General features: G+C 38.4%; 1 protein-coding gene and 1 non-coding gene across 3 annotated transcripts in view; one reads left to right on the forward strand and one right to left on the reverse strand.

Annotated features, from left to right (window-relative positions):
- IFTAP (intraflagellar transport associated protein) overlaps positions 1-21,451 on the reverse strand; it is a 59,344-nt gene that overhangs the window by 11,582 nt on the left and 26,311 nt on the right. For both annotated transcript variants that reach the window (XM_060157725.1, XM_060157726.1), the window contains exons 3-5: positions 10,387-10,541; positions 9,070-9,141; positions 7,719-7,779 (exon numbers count right to left, since the gene is read on the reverse strand). In XM_060157725.1, the coding sequence (XP_060013708.1) occupies positions 7,719-7,779; positions 9,070-9,141; positions 10,387-10,541 (288 nt within the window). The remainder of the gene's footprint in view (positions 1-7,718; positions 7,780-9,069; positions 9,142-10,386; positions 10,542-21,451) is intronic.
- LOC132526642 (U6 spliceosomal RNA) lies at positions 20,572-20,679 on the forward strand. The gene has a single exon (XR_009542633.1). It is a non-coding gene; the product is annotated as a U6 spliceosomal RNA (small nuclear RNA).

Below are 21,451 nucleotides of genomic sequence, written 5' to 3' on the forward strand. Positions count from 1 at the left end.
ATCCATTCCTTTGTTGCCATGTAGAAATGGCCAAAATTTCCTGAAATTTCGGGTGTTCCTCAAGACCAAAAAGGATACAGATAAGAAGTGCCCTCAGGCCTCCTCTGCACATAGCTTCCAGCTGTGATAGTTTATATCAGGTGGTTCTTGTCTTTAAAATTTTTTGAAGACCCCAAAGAGCTTTTGTTTATGGGAGTGATATCTATCAATATTTACCATATTAGAAATTAAAATTTCAAATATTTGCTTATTGAATCATTAAAATAATACTATCATATATTAAAATAAATATTTTTATTTAAAAAACCTCTTTTCCAAAAACAAAGAAAATAGAAGAGAAGCATTGTTTTACATCGTCTCAATCTTTTAAATGTCTGTCTTAAACAGAAGAATGCTGGATTCTATATTTGCTTCTGCATTGAATTTTTGGAATATGCTGTTTCAGTTGATGAAAATGAAGAAACTCTAGTCTCACACAGATATGTAGCTGGAAAGGGGAGGACTATTTTAATACTCTTTTTATATAACTGGGGATATTATTCTTTGATACACACTAGATATTGACAAATGATAAAGTTTTTAAAAATAATTTCAATGTGCAATATGAAACCCTTTCAGTAAATTTTTCATACTCTTATGTTAAAATCCATTGGTCTATCTTACATGTTGAATGGATTGCGCTCCTGTGCATGATTTTGTAACATATATTGGTTATTTGGAAAATGGTGGTTCACTATGTTATGCAGATCTTTCAAATGTTGACATATTTCATTATGCAATATAAAAATCACATTAGTTAACATTACCAATTTTATCAGAAAAGGCTTTAAATATTGGGAAGCTCTCAAGCTCACAGTACTGGATGTAAGTTTTCCAAAAATCCAATTTTCACTTGACCCATTGCCAATTTTATCATTGGCAATGAATACTGTCAGCTGTTGTCTTGTAGAGACGGGCTCACTTCATTCCTTTTTGAGAACTATACTTTGTCAGTCATTCTTTCAAGTAAAAACGTTGATCCATGAAAGAAAAAACAAAACAAAACAAGTTCAGCACACCCCTCAATTGCACAAGTGTTTTTTCATGAAAAAGTGTTTTTCATTTTTTCCATGAAAAAATTTTCATGTATTTCATGTATATGTGAAATCCAACTGTTGTATTTCAGTATGCAGCAGACGAGGTGTACTCAAGCCTCAAGGTTTAATAAAATTAATAATTTTTACCACTTCATCAAGGACATTTGCAATGGAAACTGGCATTTGCTTTAATTACAAATTCAGGACAGTGAAGATTACAGTGACTACTAGTATAGTTTGGTGCTTCTACCTTGATTCACACTAAGTTACTAGCATCTTTACCCATCATTGCTTTTGCAACATCAGTGCAAACGTCAACTTATTTGACCTTCAGACCTTGGGGTTTTCCAAGGAGCTCCCAGACCACATTTAATATGAGTCTGACCCTCCCACCAAGAACATTAGAAAAGCTGAATAAATGATAAAAAATCAACTACTTAAAGGCATTAGAGAGCTACCAGGGAAGTCCAGAACTTGAGGGGCCAAGATCCTGGAGAGAAGGAAAGTAGTGAAAGTGAATCTAAGAGTCTAAGCTGTTTTTCAACTTATGTCATTTACTGATTTGTAAGCAGAGGCTGAAAAACCAAGAAGTGAAGAAGAAATAGATTAAGAGGCTGAGAAGCTTAGCAGAACTACCAGCAGGTTCACAGTGCTGTGAAGATAAAAAATAGAGTTTGGGATCTCCAAGAAGGAGGGGCTGTGATTTACCTTGAAGGGCTACACCCTAGCAGTAAGCAAGAACTAGAAGTAGAGCAGCCCTCATAAAGCCTGAAACCCAGTTACCAAATCAGCTCAATCCCACATTGGATTAAGATAACCTATGACTACTCTAACTTCTAACAAAATGTTGAAGAGAAGCTTTTCTAAAACAAGATTAAGATAATCATCCAGAGCCTATGTAATATTTTATATACAATGTTCAGCATTCAAACAAAAATTATACAAAGATACCAGATCAAAAGGGAAAATAATATAAATGGACTCACAGGACACCTCAGTTATTGGAATTATGAGACAGGAACTTTAAAATAATTAATATATTCCAATAAATATATTACAAAAATGGAAAATTTTGGCAGGGAACTAAAATCTATAAAAATAGATATTCCAGACCTCTTGAAAACTATAATAACTGAAATATTGATGGCTTTAACATCATATTTGATACAATTCAAGAAAGTATTACTGAACTAGAACATAGATAGTAGAACATATTTGGACTGAAGAAAGAAAGGAAATAAAAAAGGATGGAAAATGCAGGAAATAAAAAAGGATGGAAAATGCAGCGTAAATGACATGTGGGACATGGTGAAAAGTCTGGGCACAGGTAATATTTGAAGACATAAGAACTGAGAATTTCCTAACATTTACAAGAATCTACAAACCCCAAACAGAACAAATACAAAGTTAACAATGCCAGGGCATAGTGAAATTACTGACAAACAAAAACAAAGAGAAAATCATAAAAGTAGTCAAATGAGGTAAAAAACATATTACCTTCCAATGTGCAACCATCAGATTGACACTTGGTCTTTCGACAGTTTTCAACAGAGGAAAAATTAACACCATAACAGAATAGAATAACGTCTTAAAAATTCTGAAAAAAAATAATTACAAACCTAGAATTCTCTACCCAGCAAAAATAAGGGCAATGAAACAATAATATGATAATACTCAATTACTCCAAAATAGGCAAAAAATGAGTGAAGCACATATAACTGGCAGGACAAATAGAGAACAAAATAGTAAGATAAGAGATTTAAAGCCAAATATATCAGCAGCTACATTAAATGTAAATGGATTAAACTCACCAATTAAAAGATGAAGTTTTATTTGTGTGTGTATGTGTGTGTGTGTACATGCATATGAATAAACCATATGCCACTTTCAAGAGACACATTAATGAAAACTTACTTTGAGAAAAAAAATAACTGCAAAATAAATAAAAGTGGAAATGTAAACAGAGGAAGATTACTGCCCATCCAAGGGGAAGGTCAGGAAGGTCAGGGAAGAGTTACTTCATGGGCGGAGTTGGCATTTGACGGTGATAATAAATCATATCCCTCTACTTTAAATACAGAAATAAAAGAAAAATCCATACAGGAGTCAAAAAGATGGGGATCAAAATATGAGCTTTATAACTAATAGAGCTGACTTTGAAAATAGAGCTTGTCCTGCAGTCACAATTTGCCCTCTTACTTATCAAACTTTCCTTCCAAGTCTAGACCTTGGACTACCCCACCTGACAGGGAGTCTGCACAGATGACATGAATCCAGCCAGGTATAAGGAGATCCTCTTCATATCCCTAGAGCCCTTAGAGTAGGGGCTCAGAGTGATACCTCCAGACATCTGTCTGGAGATGGTTCTCAGCTTCAAATGCATGTTAGAGTCACCTGGGAAGCTTTAAATACTGCCAATGCCCACGACAAACACCAGACTACTGGGAAAGGATCTCCAAAGGCAGGATCCAGGTATTGTCGTTTTTCTTTAAGCTCCTCAAGTGATTCCAATGTATCTCTCAGATTGAAAACCACCATGTAAGGCAGACCTGGGCCCCTTTTAAAGTGTGTCTACTATAAGAAAGGTGACACAGGCACAGAAGAGAGAACATACACCTTCCAAACAGCATGAACCCAAAAGAAGAAACAAAATGTCTCATCCATACACATCAGTTTTTTTCCCTAATCTCTCCAATTAGATAATGCCTTCCTTTACCCTTGGGGAGAAATAAATAGAGGAATTATTGAAAGGGTGGAATTATCATCCCAATTCTGTTTCCTTCTCAGGAATGGAGTGGAAGCATTTGCCTTTGTGGTTGATACAGCTTTCAAGTTTGAATTTAATAGATGGATAAGTTTGCACATTAAAAAAAAAAATTGGAGGAAGAGCGATAGATGAACATTTTGAAGCAAGGATTTTTCCCTCTCAATGATCTTTTAGTGATCTTCGAAGCAATGAAAGAATGATTTTTAACAGTCCCAAGTGGAAAGTAAATGAAATGCCTAAACTCTATGTTGGCTGAAATATGCCATCTTCTCCTAGCTCAGGACCTTTACACACACTGTTCTTATGCTGTTCCTATACTCTCTTACCCACCCCTCACCCAGTTAATAATTACTCATCCTTTAGATCTCAGGCTCTTAGCACTTTCTCTGATCCATGGACAAATTAAATTCCCCTGCCATATGCTCTCATGAGATCTAGAGCATATGTAATTATATATTTGTGATATGTCTGATTCTTCCAATAAACTATGAATTTCCAAACACAGGAACCAGATCTGTTTTATTCTTTATTTTATTCCAGGATCCAGTCACAGTTGTTAAATATCTTTGAATAAGAGTCCAGGTCATTCATAGTCTACATAAAGCCTTAAAGTTGCAGATAAGGAAAGAATTTTTTTAAAAAAGAGGGAGAGACAGAGAAAATGATGCCTTCATTAGAACTGGGAGTACTGGAGAGATTGAAAATGAAAATCAAATAAGGCTGCCAATCTTTGAGCAGGAATCAGTTGCCCATTTTCATCCAACACAATCAACCATAGCATGAGTATACCCACTGGTCAAGAAACTTGTATAAGATAATATAATTCTGAAAACTAGGCCTCAAAAAAGTCTCTTTGACCTTCTGCACTCATCCAGAGAACATGCTGGGCCAAGTGAGGGGGTAAAAAATAAAGACGACCAGAAGATTCTTCCTACTCCAATGGCCAAAGCATAATAACTAATACCTATTCCAAACAATAATCTTTCCGGGTAACAGTCTGGAGCATGACAGTAACTAACCATCAGGTTAACTATCTTATCTCAAAGGAGGAAAAAATCGTTAATGTGACATCAAATAAACACAGGGCACCAAACTCTGTGGCCAAGGTTCCCTCCAACAACTGGTCAATAGCACGGCACTGAGTTGTCTGCTTGGAAAAACTGTCTCCACCTGGGCTGCCAAAACAATAAGCCAAATACCAGGACAGAAACAAGCGCCTGAATCTTGGAAAATATTTATGAAAATGAAAAAGGTGAACAAATAAAGTCAGTGGTAGAAAAACAATACGCAACTCACTTCCTTGTTGCCCCAAGCAAATCTGTTGCTTAAACAATAACAACAGAATCTAATCAGTAAACCCCTCAGCTGCCAAAATCATACAAGCAACTTGCCTGTTTAAAATGTCACGTTTCCCATCTGATATAAATATTCGCCTTCTGCTCCCATTCCTTAAGTGTCATACAAATCAGACACAATCTAAAATTCACCCTGGCACAACTATTTCTTTTTTCTTTCCTTTCAAATGACCCAGATTGTGCATTATGAAAATTGTGAAGCTTGGTGGTCTTTTTGGTAATTGGAATAGATCACTGAAGCCTAGGTTGCTTTTTAGCCTTGGCTTTTCACATTATTTTACACCTGGGAAGGTCCTGACTAGCTCATCCAAGTCCACTGAGACTTGGTTCAGCCTCAGTAAGCTTTTATACACACAAATGCAAAACTACCTGTTATCTCATTTCCAGAAAAATCATACTAGTGAGACATTTCTTTGCAATTTTTTAAACAACAGAAACAGATCTGGTAAAAAAAAAAAAAAAAAACTTAAAAGATGGTTAAAGAGGGACTTCCCTGGTGGTACAGTGGTTGAGAATTCATCTGCCAACGCAGAGGACACAGGTTTGATCCCTGGTCAGGGAAGATCGCACATGCTGCAGAGCAACTAAGCCTGTGTGCCACAACTACTGACCCTGCGCTCTAGAGCCCATGAGCCGCAACTACTGAGCCTACACTCTAGAGCCCATGAGCTACAACTACTGAGCCTGCCCACTGCAACTACTGAAGCCTGTGTGCTCTCGGGCCTGGGTGCCACAACTACTGAGCCTGCGTGCTGCAACTACTGGAGCCTGCACACCTAGAGCCCATGCTGCACAACAAGGGAAGCCACCGCAATGAGAAGCACATGCACCACAGCGAAGAGTAGCCCCCCGGTGCACCTCAACTAGAGAAAGACCCAACGCAGCCAAAAAAAAAAAAAAGTTTAAAGAAAACAATGTGAAAATAATGGAAAAGGTAAGAAGACTAATTTAAAATATTGATACAACCAAAATCAAATTCGCTGGCTATGCAGGATTATGTCAGTATACAGACCTTCTCATTACTGGCAGAAAGCAAGAAGTTTAAACCATCACAAAAATGTTCAACCTGTGCACTTTTGTGCCCTCCTATGAAATTTATTTTATGTTGCAAAGGTATACGTGCAGACTCCAAGTATCACCCACAGATGAACCATATCAGAATCCCCTGGGGTAGTGGTTAAAGATGCAGATCACTAGATGCCACAAAAGACCTTCTGAATTAGACTCTTTCTTAGGAACAGGACCCAGGAATCTGTTCCCTTTCCCCAAATCACCCAAAACCCAGAAAGAGTGGGCTTGCTCCACAAATTTGGCTTCCTCATAAATCCTCAGCAATCCCTTCTAATCCAATCAGAGCCTCTAAACTGCTCTAATAAAGAAATTCAGAGCTGCCTAAGGCATTAAAGTTAAGAGAACCTCTGTGATTCTGTTAGATCTCTGATCTCCCTTGAACCAAGCAAGTACGGAAAAAAATGTGCAAAGTCTACCGGTTAATAGAGTGCTTGAGTAACAGTGCCTTCAACAGAGTAGTGTGATGTTTGGAAGCAGTATAAAAATGTTAATTGCTTCCAATTACCAAAGCCTCTCAAATTCAGGCAGAGAAGCCAAAGCAGAGGCTTATACGGTCAGTTCACAGACAGTGGCCATCCCCCAAGCAACTACACCCTGCACTTTAACTCCTGTGTGATTATAAAGAAGCCCCCTTCCCCAACAATAATGACCATAGTCGCTGTTTATGACCACCTAAGGACTGTAAACACAATCAAACACCAACAACCAAAACCCCATGGAAACTGCCCCTTCCCTAACATTCAACTAATTTTGAGATATTCTTACACATTAAATTAGGAATGAGAGTTTTCAAAACAAGTAACTCAAATTTTGAACATATTTCAAAGCCCCTTTGAGCAACAAAGGATACCTAGTCTTACACAGAAACGTTAACCAAGAAAGGAAAAGGCCTCATCTACATAAACCTCAGAGAAAGCCCCAGAAAAAACATTCACACTATATCTTTAGTTTTAATTGTTTGGTTTACATATTAATAAATATTTATAAAAGCAAAGATTTTGATTTTATTTTTTTGTTTATTTTATGATCAATTCTCGTAATTTTTATGATTTTTATGATCAACTGATATTTTAAGTAGCACTCAAAAATAATCTCAATTTACAACATGGTGCTTCTAAGAAATAAGGGTTTGACTTAAATGACTCTGAGACAATTATCCAAAAATCAATCACATGGTAAATGGGGGTGGGGGGTGGGAGGAAGAACACCTTCCCTTCATTTAAGACCAAAGACATTACAACCTTCAACAAGTTTTGTATGACCTTTCAGCTGAAATCTTTATTATCAAAAAAGAGACTGCAGGACTCCAGTTTTTCCTATCTTAGGGAAAGCAGAGGTAAGGATTGCCCCCCAAAAAAAGAAAGAAAGAAAAGAAAAGCTGTCTAAAGTCTTATTTGTAGAGAAAAAGGTCAAGCAGTGGTAGAAAGGAAACAGAAAGCATACTCTTACTCATTTGGGGCTTAATCTCTTCATCCAAGTCCAAATCTTCTAAATCAAGGAAGTTGTCTACCTAGAAAAGGATTAACATCATCTTTATGCAAATTAGACCTAGAGAAAAATATGCAATTAAGAATCAGTGAATCCACTTCCACAACACTCAAGTGAGCAAATGAATCTCCTTTTCTCATTAACTTTTGAGTCCCAGAGAGAGATCTTTGTGTTCACTGTGCTTTCCCAGAGACATCTGAAAGAAGCACTAAATCTGGAAGTTGGCCGGGATTTCACAGGCACCACAGTAAGATCTCTATACTGAAAGGGAAAAAACAGTCTGGGAAGTTTTTGAAAAGTTTTTGATCCTGATTCTATCCCAGAATATATACCACCATCAAGACAGTCTGAAACAATGTTTCTATTTTTTGGTTTTCTTTTATTGCTTTTGCTCCTCAAGCAAATGATGGTGGTGGGTCTGGCTATTCTCACAACAGTGTGCTTTAAACTCCAAAGAGAGAGTAGAAACTAAAGAAAGCAGGGGAGAAGGTTCATTCAAGACAAAATCATCCTGCCCCAGGGAATCACAAGAGAGGTGAACAGAGCAAAAAATCAAGTGTTCTCTCTTTTGAGCAAATAAAACTGAAAATTACTTCAAAGGTAAAAAGCAGAGCAAATGACCTTTACAGACAGTAGCAGCATTTCAATGTTGCTTTCCACTGCAAGCTGACAATGAGACATTTTAGATTAACAAAATGGTAGCACTTCAGACATGAACGGATTCATCTCAGGTGAATATCAAAGAGTGTGAATAAACAAATGATTTCACCACTGGCACCCGAAGGCAGATCTAGTAAAGGCATGATGTCAAAATGCCTTTTATGCTTATGACCTAAAACATGTACATAACAAAATACCATAAAATTATAAATTTAGATCTCATCATTGGAATTCAAAACACAGCCTGGGTCTTTCTTCCCCACTCTCTACCTGCCAGACCATGGCTTGGAGCTTCCATACTTGGAAGTACATAACTACAGTTATTTTTTGACTTCCAAGGGACAGCAAAAATTTATCTTCCATATGATGGTTTCAGTACTAAAACTTGAGAATCTGTTATATTGTCAGGACGAGAGTCACGTTTCTCTATTGAAGCACCCCTTCCATTTGTAAAGCTTTGAGGAAAAAAGATCCAGAACCCAGGCCACCAAGGACAGTTTAAGATAATCAAACACCACTTTTTTTTTTTAAAGCATATAGACAAAATCTGCTGAATTCTCCAAATTTGTATGACAGACAGCAAATGAGTCCTGTGAGGTTTTTATGCTCTTTCTGGGTTTTGGCCATGGAATAAAATCGAATCATGCCTTACCTTCACCTTTCCTGCCCGATTCAGATCACCCTGAAAGGAACTGCCAACTTTTTGGCCTTCATCCATCACTATCTGGAAAAACAAACAAACAAACAAACAACATTGAGGACATATTGATGGGAAGATGAAACAAGTGAAAATAAAGGAGCTGATGTTGTAGCCCTTCAGGCACTAAAATTCCCTTTCCGCTTTCTGTTAATTAGCTATGCGTGACAAACCATGACACCTTAGTGACAGCAGATTCACTAAGTCATAGCAGCCATCAGGGAATAGGTTCCAGGAGGTCTGACTTCTACTTCTGTCTTCTAGACTCATCTACAGTGTAACCTAGGGTAAATTATTTAACCCCAATTTTTTCATGTGTAAAATATGAACACTCCGCACCTCATTACCCCAGCCCCCGTCCCATCCCACCCCAATGAGCCGCTGAAGGACAAATCAGAGAATGCTAATACAATATTTTCAAATTACTAGGAAAAAATACCGTGGAACAATTCTTTGCCTCTCACACACTGGTTAAAGACTCAATAGAAAATGTAATTCCAATTGCCAATGATGGCCAGTAGACAGTGAATCCTCTAGAAAGAAAAGTTCTTGTCCCATAATCACCTCACTGGAAATAAGTTATAGAATTAAAGAATTATAGCCCTTCGCTGTATATAAACACACTTCTAACATGGAGATTTTTCTCCCTTGCATAAAACCATAATATACAATTCTGTCCACAATATCACAGGGAATACACGATGAGATAGAAAGTAGAAACTCAAATGGCTTAAAAAATAGAACAGCTTCCACTAGGATTCCTCGATAGTTAAAAACCATAGCTAAAGAGAATGTGAATATAGTCTATGAAGTCTTGAAGATTAGGAAGAGAGCATCTAACATTTATTTATTGACCAAATCTTGGGAGAACCAAGATAACATATTCTACTTTAAGTCTGAAGGACATGAATCCAGGACAGGTAAAAGAAACTCTCATTTACACAGAGAATTACAAAAAGGAACTCTTTTGTCCCAGAGGACAAGCTAAAATATAGACATAATTTCAAGAAAAATCTGTAGATGGCAGATCCTTAAGAGGTTTTTAACAAAAATTGGGGATAATTAAGTTACTATCATAAAAGTTGGCTGTTGAAATCATGAAATGTAATGATGATTTTCAGTAAAGTATCCCAAAGGCACTCCTTCTAAAATTAGGAATCTGAGTTACTGATCCAATAGTTGTCCAATGTTCCTTATTATGGTCTCTTTCTTTTTTTTTAATTCATGAAAAAATTTTTTTTCTCTGTTTCTGTAAATGTGCTATGGTATTACCTGTTCCTCTTCTGAACACTGTGACGAAGTACGAAGAAAGATGGCTTTATTGCTAAGATGGTGATCATTTGGTTCATTTCTCTGAGTAAATTTTACTGAAGGAAAATTGTTTTCTGAAGAATTGGTTCCAAAGGCTCCTCTTTTGGTCACATTATCTGAAATGATAAATTACATAATATTAGAAAACACCCACCACATCCAGTCTAGTTTATTTTGTGTTTATTGAGAATCTTTCTTCCAAACAAACAAAAAAAATACTTTTCAAAAAAATCTACAAACTGAATACTTGAAGCATTAAACACTCTTAACCTATAAAGTTATTTCTAAAAATGCATAGAAAGATAACACTATTTCATTCACTATTCAACAAACATTTATTTATAAGTTTGTATCCAGCACTGTTCTCAGCCATTGTTAAGAGGTCAATAAAGTATTTGCAAGACTCTTGGACATTACCGATCTCATTTTTTTTCTAAATTTGAGGTTTTTTTTAAAAAAATATGGAGGCAATGTATGGATGATTTTAGAAAATTTGTAAAAGAAAAAGATTAAAATTAGAATATCACTCATAATCCTACAAGACAGAAAAGCTGCAACAAAATTTTTTCAGTGGCTATTTTTCTCATCTTTTATCTATTCACCCATAAACTTCTAAAAGTCAAATGGAACTGTACTGTATATACCATATTATAAGTCAACTTGAGAGCAATATTTTTTTCATACTATTGCATATTCTGCATAATTTTAATGATTATAGAGAATTCCACCGTATATATTTAACATAGTTTATTTAACCAATTCCTATTCTCAACTATTTAAAACTATAAACAATGAATACGTTTGTGTTAAATCTTTGCACATTCATGATTATGTCCTTAGGATAAGGAAAGAGTCTAAGATTCATCCTAAATTAAGAGAAAATTACAACATGATGCCATTAACAGAAATGTGGGGGACAAATTCAGATGAGAGAGAATGAATTAACTTTTGTCCATGCTGCACTTGAGGTGCCAGTGGAAACTGTGAGGGAAATGTCCCAGAGGCAGCTGCAAATGTAGGCTAAAATGTGGGAGAGAGATCACAGCAATAGGTAAAGAGCTGGTAGTCGATTACACTGGGGCAGTGGTTTAAGCCATAAAATTATTTTTAATATTAGCAGCAATATTAAAATAAATAAGAGTTAACATTTACTTGAGGGTCAGACTGTCTTTTATTATGCATCTCATAAATCTCATTTAAGCCTCACAACAAGCCTAGAGGTAGGTACTGTTAGTATCCCCATTTTACAGGTGAAGAAACCAAGGCCTACAGAGAGATTAAATAATTTGTTCAAAGTTACACAGCTGGTAAGTAGCAGAGTGGGGATGTGAACCCAGGCCTTCCTAATCCAGCACTCACTGCTGTGCAACTTAGAATAGTACAGTAAATGAAGGGAAAGGGTTCTTAGAGCATAGAAGAATAAAGCAGAAAAAAAAAAGAAATTTTAAAAAGCCCAGAAAGGAGACAAAGAAGAAAAGTTTACAACAGTACCAGAACCCAGGGAGCATGGCACATACTAAAACTAGAACTCCCTTGCTGCAAATGACAATAGCAAAACACAGGAATCTACTTCAAGGATCACTAGAAGAGTGACTAAGGGATTCAAAAGAGGCCAAGTGGCAGAAATCAAGCTACCGTCAGATTAGGGCACCCTGTTCCATCCCCTTACAATACTCCACCATGGAAAGATTCTGGAGACATGGGTTTATTTGTGAACAACCTGGTCAGGTATCTAACTGAAGGGGTTACAAAACAGCCTAACCCACCAAAGTGGCATGTTTCTCTTGAGCCACTGGTTGCATGGCTTCAAAATCAGTAAAGATTCTTGTTGTTCTAATGATCTCGGCCTGGTACAAGGCCGCCAGAATCCTGTGTTTGCTTCTGAATACCTCATCATTGGTAGAATTAAGACTTGTAGGGGGACTTCCCTGGTGGCACAGTGGCTAAGAATCCGCCTGCCAAAGCAGGAGGCACGGGTTCAGGCCCTGGTCCACGAAGATCCCACACGCTGCACAGCAACTAAGCCCGTGCGCCACATCTACTGAGCCTGCGCCCTAGAGCCTGCGAGCCACAACTACTGAAGCTCACGCGCCTAGAGCCTGTGCCCCGCGACAAGAGAAGCCACTGCAGTGAGAAGCCTGCGCGCCGCAACTAGAGAAAGCCTGCGCGCAGCAACGAAGACCCAACGCAGACAAATAAATAAACAAATAAATGTATTTAAGAAAAAAAAGACTTGTAGGGGTATCTATAGGACATTAACACAGAAATACTGTTGGGGAGAAGAGATAAGGTAGCCTAGCCTATAATACAGCATTAGCTCAGTAAGCCAGAGAGGGAAAACACAAATATTTAAATGCACCGCTTTTTCTTTCAAAGGGATTTATTAGCAAACACCACCAGCTCAGGCCAGCTCTCTCTACTGCCTCCTGCACCAGCACCCACGACTCCTAATTAGCTACTACAGGGACGGGTGACCCCTTCCTTGTGCCCCAACAAATCCCTGCAAACTCTGATATGAAGCACTCGCCTTGGCTGCTGGGGGTGGAGGGGCTGAGGGGCTGATTAAGGAAGGTGATGGGAGGGTTACAGGAACACTGCTGGAGTAACCAGCACGATGCCAGGCCACAGAAGTGAGGACAAAATGGTCTTAGGTTTACCCTCCCTGACTTCTTCCTCTTTTACAGCCACAATTACGGCTGTAAAATCATCAGTCCTAGGGCAGAGACCAGCAGTGGCAGCGGCGTGGAGCAGGACAGGCATGGAGATGCTTGGAAACAGGAGTGAGGAGGGATGAAAGGGTTCTTCAAACTTCATCAAAGTTAGAGGCACCCAGTGGCTCCCTGCCATTCCTCAGTGCCCTGTTCTAATAAGACGCGGAATAGTTTCAGTTCTCCTTGCTTATCCTTTAAGTTTAGCACAACCTAAACCTAGTATTTCCTGAGAAAATGCCGTGTACTCAGCACAACACTACTGTAATAATCTATTGCTTTACATACTTGAAAACCACAGTGATGTCTGGGAAGAACAGATGTTCCGTAAGGACAAGTTCTGTTTGTTCTTATCATCACTCAGTGTGCTCCTCTGCCATTTCCAATAAAACACCAGGTTATTTGACAAATAACCAGATGAAACTCCTTCAAAATAAAGAGCAAAATGTAATGAAGTCCCAGCTTCTGATGCTGATGTGGAGCGATGGTTGAGGTCTCAGATCTAACACAACTTCTTGTTTACTCTTTCAAAACTTCGTCCTTTCATAAACATAAAGCTCTCATTTTTAAAATATGGAAAGATTCAGAAAAGAACTTGTTCCCTCTCTGACTGAACCTACAGTTTCAGACTCCTTTCTAAACCTTGAAAGCAGTTTCACAAGAGAAAGTACTATTTCACTCCAAAGGCCCCGAAGTGCTTCTTACAAATGCTTTTATCATTTTTTAAAAAAACAGCAAAAAACAAAAAAAATCTCTTGGCAGCAGAAGATAGGAAAGAAGTTCTTTTTCAATATGATAATGACAAAACGGCAGATGTTGGCACAGCCCAGAATCCGAAGTGGCCTAAAGCCTGATTAGAGTGCCAGATGCTGCTTCCCAGAGTTATCCTGGTGGCCATCCAAACATGCCACCCAAGTGTGCGTTTCATCTTCTTCTGTTTCTGCTTCTCATCAGAGTCCTTTTCTACCTTTTCATCTTATCCCTAATGTTCCTTGCTTTGAAATAAGTGCCAGACATAACACACTTTGGAAATCTAACAGCAATATTTCAGAGAACAAGTCGGTTACTGAGACCTGAAAGAGTGTTTCTTTGGGCATTTCTGAGTCAAAACTTCAATACACATGAAACAAAGGTTTTTTGCTAAAGGTTTCATTATTCTGAAGCAATGGAATTTCAATTTTCTTTTGATACCAAACAGACAAGCTTCCAACAGATCTCCCTTACAAGGTCACCAACTACACCTACAATGTCTAATTTCAGGCCAAAGAAAAAGGTTACACTCCTGCAAAAGGTTGAAACTATGGACGCCTCGATAAATTAAACACCAATCGTAAATTGACTGTACATCTTCCAGATGAAAGCGGTCAGTTTCAGAGAACTCGGTTTTGAAAGAAACTTTTTAAAAATTCAAATTCATCCATTCAAAGGCCAGACTAGTGTCCATGAGCTTAGAAGAAAGTTTACACTTTACAGGAAAGTTCTCACAGATCAACACAACCAACATCAGAATTCATGACCTAATTCTCCCAGCAACACCTGAGTGTCCGTTCTTCTGCACCATGGTCAACAGAAATACAAATCAAGAGCATGTTCTCAGTTGTGAAGAGATACTGAATATGTTGTTAAGTAGGAAAGAAACATTCATGGGGGGGAAATTCTGTGCAACACTGGGTAGTTGCCAAAAACCTCCTGCCAAGAGCATAGGGCATAAGCAATCATGCTTATAACAAGAGTGGGTCCTTTGAAAGTCAGGGGAGTGATTTTCATATCATACTCCTAGCCTAAAGCAATGTTGCTCTGGACAAAATTTGCCCTTCATCTGCCCAGCCAAACTACTTCACTCCACTGCTTCTTAATCACATACTCCTTGGTATATGGCCTCCCCTGGAGCGACAGTCCTTAGGATTAAATAAGCAATTTAAAAACCAATCAATCATAAATCAGAATAAGTCCAAAGAAGCTAAATTCAGCAGACAAATGTTTTGTCTAAATTCCCTTTGCAGTGGTCTGAATTCCAACTGTTTCATGTTCTTCACTGGAAAGGGCACAGGGAGGAGAGGATTACCTTAGCCTGGCCAGTCAGGAATAATTGTACTTTCCCCGAGGCTGGATGATAATTGACTCATTATTCATAGACATAGCTCTCCAGCTGCCAAGACACAAATGCACAAACCTAGCTCAGAAAAAAAAAAAAAGTGTGTCAAAAGTCTAAGATGAGGCACACAATAGCAGTAAGTTGACATTTTGAAATGTCCAGTGTTAGGCACGTAACAGAGAGAAAAAAAGAAGTGAGGATAGTGTAAAGTTGCTGTAAGTTTATTTTCAGGGAGAAAAGCTGAGTGGTAGTTGAGTTATGCAACTTATTCAACCCACAGGTTGTATCATGGGCATCAACTATGTGCAAAGTGACCCAAGATGAGTAAGACCCAGTCCCCGCCCTTATGGAGTCTACGAACTAAGAAGTTTAGCCAGGTATGCAAACCACCCAAATAGAACACAACTAACGCAGAGGATATAAGGGAACACAAAGTTAGAGAAGGGTGAAATCGCAATTGGTTTGGGAGAATCACAGAAGGCTTCATATAGGAATGGGGAGTCTGAGCCGGGCTTTGAAAGACGGCTACGATTTCAGCAGGTGAGCCCTGTGAGGAGGTATCCCACAAAGGGAAAACTGCACAAACAAAGCTCCCAAGGTGGGAACACGTGGGGCCTGAGGAAGAACCACCATGTATTCCAGGAAGGCAGGAACACATATTCTGCGATGCATGGAAGGGCCGCTATTTGCAGGGCTTGACAAAAACTCTGTACTACACCAAGGCCCTTGGGAGTCATAACTAGAGCTGTGCTCTAAGATGAAATGGATGGAAGGCGGCAGAGTGGTTCAGATACTTTCATACTAGAAAGTATGGCGCTACTGTGGCAATCCAGGTGAGAAGTAAAGGGAGCCTCAGCGATGGATTTAAGAAACGAGAAAACAGCTCACAATGTGGGTTCTTTTTGTGTTTCTAGAACAGAAATGAAGACACTATCTCCAAGCGGTTATGTTTCCTCCCTCTAGATATCTCAGAATGTTCACCTTATCTTCCCATGGCAATCTGTATTATTATTTTAGTTTAATTTGGCATGCCCCAGATAACTTAAAAACAACAACAACAACTAAACAATCTCTGTGATGGTGGCAGTAGACATTACAGCATGCTTGCAACCTGTCAAATGGATTACATGTTGGTACAAAGAGGCCACACATATCATCCCATAATATAAACTCATCTTCCCAACTGCTTTAGTCAAGGCCACAGAAGGGAGCTGGTCCAGCGTGGGAGCAGATGCAGCGTATTTGAGCACAGCTTCCCTGAGCTCCCAGAATGCCCAACAGGGTGACACTGTCTACACAAAGTAGGATCTTGTTTCTTTTTGTATCACTGTCCTTATCTACTTAAAAATTTCAAGGCTATGCACAAATGGTTTATTTTCTTAATAGGAAATATTTATGACAAGCAGCATCCTCCTAGTTCTTCAGCCAAACCCAGAGTCACGAGGCCATATGCTCACCCAGTGAAGCACTCAGGTAAGGATCTAGGTATCCGTGAATAGTAGCTCCACCTCTCCATAGCTTTAGTGAGGTGTATTTATAGAATTCACTTAAGTGTACAATTCAATAATTTTTAACAAATATATAGAGTTGTCCAACCATCACCACAGTTACATTTTTAGATCATTTCCATCACCCCGAAAAGTCCCAGGTACTCATCTGTAGCCACTCCCCGTTCCTACTGCCAAACACAGGCAGCCACTAATCTACTTTTTATAGCTAAAGATATGCCTTTCCTAGACATTCCATATAAATACAATCATATGATACATGGTCTTTTGTACCTGACTTCTCTACTTAGAATGACATCTTTGAGGGTCATCCATGTTGTAGTATATGTCAGTATTTCACTCCTTTTTATTGTCAAAAACTATTCCATTATCTGGATAGACCACATTTTGTTTTTCCATTCACCAGTTAATGGACTTTTGGATTGTTTCCACATTTGGTACCCCCTTGATTCTAATACTGAGTTGGATCCAAAGACCACCATCACTAATCCAATTCCACGCGGTGCCACGACATGCTGAAATCAACACAAAGGCCAACCACAGAGTTCCAGCTTCCCTTCACACCCCAGCAAGGGGAAAAATGCATATAGTAATTGACGCTACAACTCTGATCATCTTATCGTCTCATATGGTCACAGCCTTAGAAACATGATCCTGTTTTCTTCTCCAAATGTATCTGAAATCATCTGCAATTACATTTCTTAATTGTCCATGCTCTGTCTCTTCCCACTAAAATGTAAGCCTAAGGAGAATAGGGACCTCTCCATCCGAAACTTACTCACAATTCCTGAAAGGGAAAATGTTGTTTCCCCATTCCCAAGGACATGTAATGATTAAGACTGAAAGGTAGACTGACACACTACACTCCACCCAGTGAGCTCACTGTGTGCTTAGCACCACGCTAGGCTGGAAGACTAGGAATTGGGAAGGTTAAAGGACATGACTTCTGCCTATGAGAAACAGAATCTATCCCCTTAAAACTGTTACTCACTCAAAGGCATAACATTCTGCTTATCTTTCAGCCAGCATTTCCATGTCTAAGAATGTATCCAAAAAAATAATTAAGTATGTGGGCAAAGATTTCACTACAAAGCCAAAAATGTCTGACCTATTCCCCTGAAAAGTTTTACTTAATCAAGGCCTTACATTTTTTCATATCTTTGAACGAGCATTTCCATGTGTAAAAATTTATCCAAAGGCCACAAATGAGAAGGGTGCAAAAATGTAGCTACCAAAAATTAATACTACTACTAATACAGCCAAAGTCATTACAAGGACCTACGAGGCTATCCATGCCTCATCCCCCACCCCCACCTCCACACCCCCCGACCTCAGCTTCTCCTCCTCTCACCCCTGCTCAGGCCACTCTGGTCACTCTGGCCTTCTCGTTATTCCCCAACCAGGCCAGGCACTGCTGTCACTAGGCCTCTGCACTAGTTGTTCCCTTGACCTCAAATGCTTTTCCCTCAAGTCTCTGCAGGCTTAACTCCCTCTCTTCCTTCCAATCCTCACTCGGAGTTTACCTTCCCACGGAGGCCTAACCAAATCCCCCTACATAAAATTGCAACCTCACACCCCTGCTACCAGCACTCATGATCCTCCATACGCTGCACTGTATTATTTTTCTTTCCCAGAGAAATTACTATTTTCTAACACAGATATTTTTCTTATTTGTTGTGTTTATTGTTTGTTGTCTGTCTCCCCCTTACAGGATGCAAATTCCCTGAAGATAATGATCTTTGTCTGTTTTGTTCACTTATGTGAACAGCACTTCGCACATACTAGGTGTTCAACGAGCATTAACTGTATGAATGAGGATGTGCAATATAACATCATTTATAGAAGCAAAAAATTTGAAATAACTTGTGTTCAACAAAAAGGATGGCTAAATAAATAATGGCCTATCCATACGATTACATACAATGCAGTCATGAAAAATACTGTTAAATAACCAAATTTATTGACATGGAAAGATGTTTATAACATAAGGTTATATGAAAAAGCAAGTTACAAAAAGAGTATATAGTATGATCACACTGTTACAAAATAATTATAATAAATTTGCTGAATATATAAATGAAAGAAACTATTAGGTTGAGCCCTTACTATAATTCAGGTACTATTAATATAAACAAACATCTATGTGTATGTGTGTTTTATAATTATTTAATTCTAAGAATCAGCCTATGAGGTAGAGCCTATTACATCCATTTTATAGATAATAAAACTGAAGCTCAGAGATATTAAATAACTTTCCTAAGACCACCTAATTTGGAAGTAGCAGAGCTTAGGTTCAAATCCTGGTTGTCAACAAGTCTATATTCTTAACTAATAATTGTATACATATATACAAATTAATCAACAGAAAAATTCAGGAAGGACATATAATACACTCATGGTTTATCTCTAAGACACGGGATTATGGCTTTATTAATTAGATATAGGTTTGCCTACATGAAACAGATACCCAAAGTAACAATCAGTTAAACAAGATGGAAGTCTATTTCTCACTCATGCAATAGTACAGGTGTAGATAATTCAGGGCTAATATGGTTGCTCTGCTCCACAAAGTCATCCTAGAACCCAGGCTCCTCCTATCTTTCTGCTCTGCCGTTCCTAAAACACGACCCTTCTCCACATAATCCAGCATGAAGCACCACCACACCCTTGCTCCAAGCAAGAGTATGAAGAAAGAGAAAGAAGCCTGGACGTCTATTTCCCTCTGTTACTAGTGAAGGCGTGGTTTAAGCTACTATATCAAGGAGGCATCAAAATAGAGCAGCTGAAATAAGTATTTTATTTCTCATGTAACAGTTTAGGGCAGGTAGACAGGCTCTGTTCCATGAGATGACCCAGGAATCCAGGAATCAGCACATGGCTTCTACCTTTGGGTCTAAGGAGTTGCTCTAATGACTGCCTAGTTCCTGCCAGGGGAAATGGAATTAAAAGAGTCCAGGGCACGTTTCTTAAGGATTTGACCCAGAAGTTACACATATCAGTTCCCCTCACTTCTTACTGGCACATACTTAGTCAAATGACTATACCCAACTGCAAGGGAGAATGAGAAATGTAATCTTCATTCTGAATGACCACAGAGCAGTTAAAAATTTTACTGCTGCAGAAAGAGTATGTTTTTTGTTTTGCTGTATATCTGTATATGCATGTGTTTTGGTGCCTCTCTGTATTTTCTAATTTTCCTACCATGAACAAAAAAATAAACATTCATTTGTAAAGGTGAAAAGCATTTTCTTCAAACCCTCAATCCAGGGAGAACACATACATGCATCTCCTTCCTCCTTAAGAAGTCTTTCCTAGAAATACCAAAGAAAAATATACATATACATATATGATATTTTACACTTACATTTTTTAATATTTTGGATTCATGTTTCCTTTAATATTTAACTTTGAGGTCCCTCTTTTAAATCATAGTTACCCCAATCATAAAATTTTACACTTGAGTACATTTTTTAAAATTACAAAGTACCCTCATGTATGAAATACAGAGCAGAAAAGTTACCAAAAGCACAAAATTATTGGAGGGCCATCTCCTAGAAGTACGTGCAACAAGATGCCTTCATAGCCCAGGTGGTCTCCCAAGTCTCTTGCCTGTGTACTCGCTAATGGCAAAATACTCAGATACTCTTCTGGCAACAGTAGAAGTAGACAGATTTCCCTGTGATTGGGTAACTTTGGCCTGCAGACACATGCACTATAATCCTTCAGACTTGGGACAGAATATATGCTGAACCAAAGCCCACCCTAAAATTCTGTAAGCTATTATATCCTAGCCTCTGTATCAGATTAGCAAGATCAAAGTAAAACCATTCCTGTAGTGCTTTGCTTTGGTAACACAGATACTAAAATTGGAACAATACAGAGAAGTTTAGCATGGCCCCTGCACAAAGATGTCACACAAATGGGTGAAACGTTCCATATTTTTTGAAACTAGAGATTATCATACTAAGCGAAGTAAGTCAGAAAGAAAAAGACAAATACCATATGATATCACTTACACGTGCAATCTAAAATATGGCACAAATGAACCTATCTACGAAACAGAAACAGACTCACAGACATAGAGAACAGACTTGTGGTTGCCAAGGGGGAGTGGGGTGGGAGAGGGATGGACTGGGAGTTTGGAGTTAGTAGATGCAAACTACTATATATAGAATGGATAAACAACAAGGTCCTACTGTATAGCACAGGGAACTATACTCAATATCCTGGGATAAACCATAATGGAAAAGAATATAAAAGAACGTATATATGTGTATAACTGAGTCACTCTGCTGTATAGCAGAAATTAACACAACATTGTGAATCAACTATATTTCAATTAAAAAATCATTCCTGTAACATGTCATGCTTTTTCACTGTCAAAGTATCTTTTTTAAATAATATAAAATGATGACATTAAACTAAAGTTATATTTAAAGTAAAATAATTGTTCTTACACTTTGGGTGAAGAGTGTGGACAATTTCATGAAAGCTATGGAACTTATTCCTAGAGAAATACTATATATACAAAAGCACAGAATTTTTTTTTTTTTTGCCGTAAGCGGGCCTCTCACTGCTGTGGCCTCTCCCGTTGCGGAGCACAGGCTCCGGACGCGCAGGCTCAGCAGCCATGGCTCACGGGCCCAGCCGCTCCGCGGCACATGGGATCTTCCCGGACCGGGGCACAAACCGTGTCCCCCGCATCGGCAGGCGGA

Source organism: Lagenorhynchus albirostris, chromosome 9, assembly GCF_949774975.1.
Source record: "Lagenorhynchus albirostris chromosome 9, mLagAlb1.1, whole genome shotgun sequence".
NCBI classification, from domain to species: domain Eukaryota; kingdom Metazoa; phylum Chordata; class Mammalia; order Artiodactyla; family Delphinidae; genus Lagenorhynchus; species Lagenorhynchus albirostris.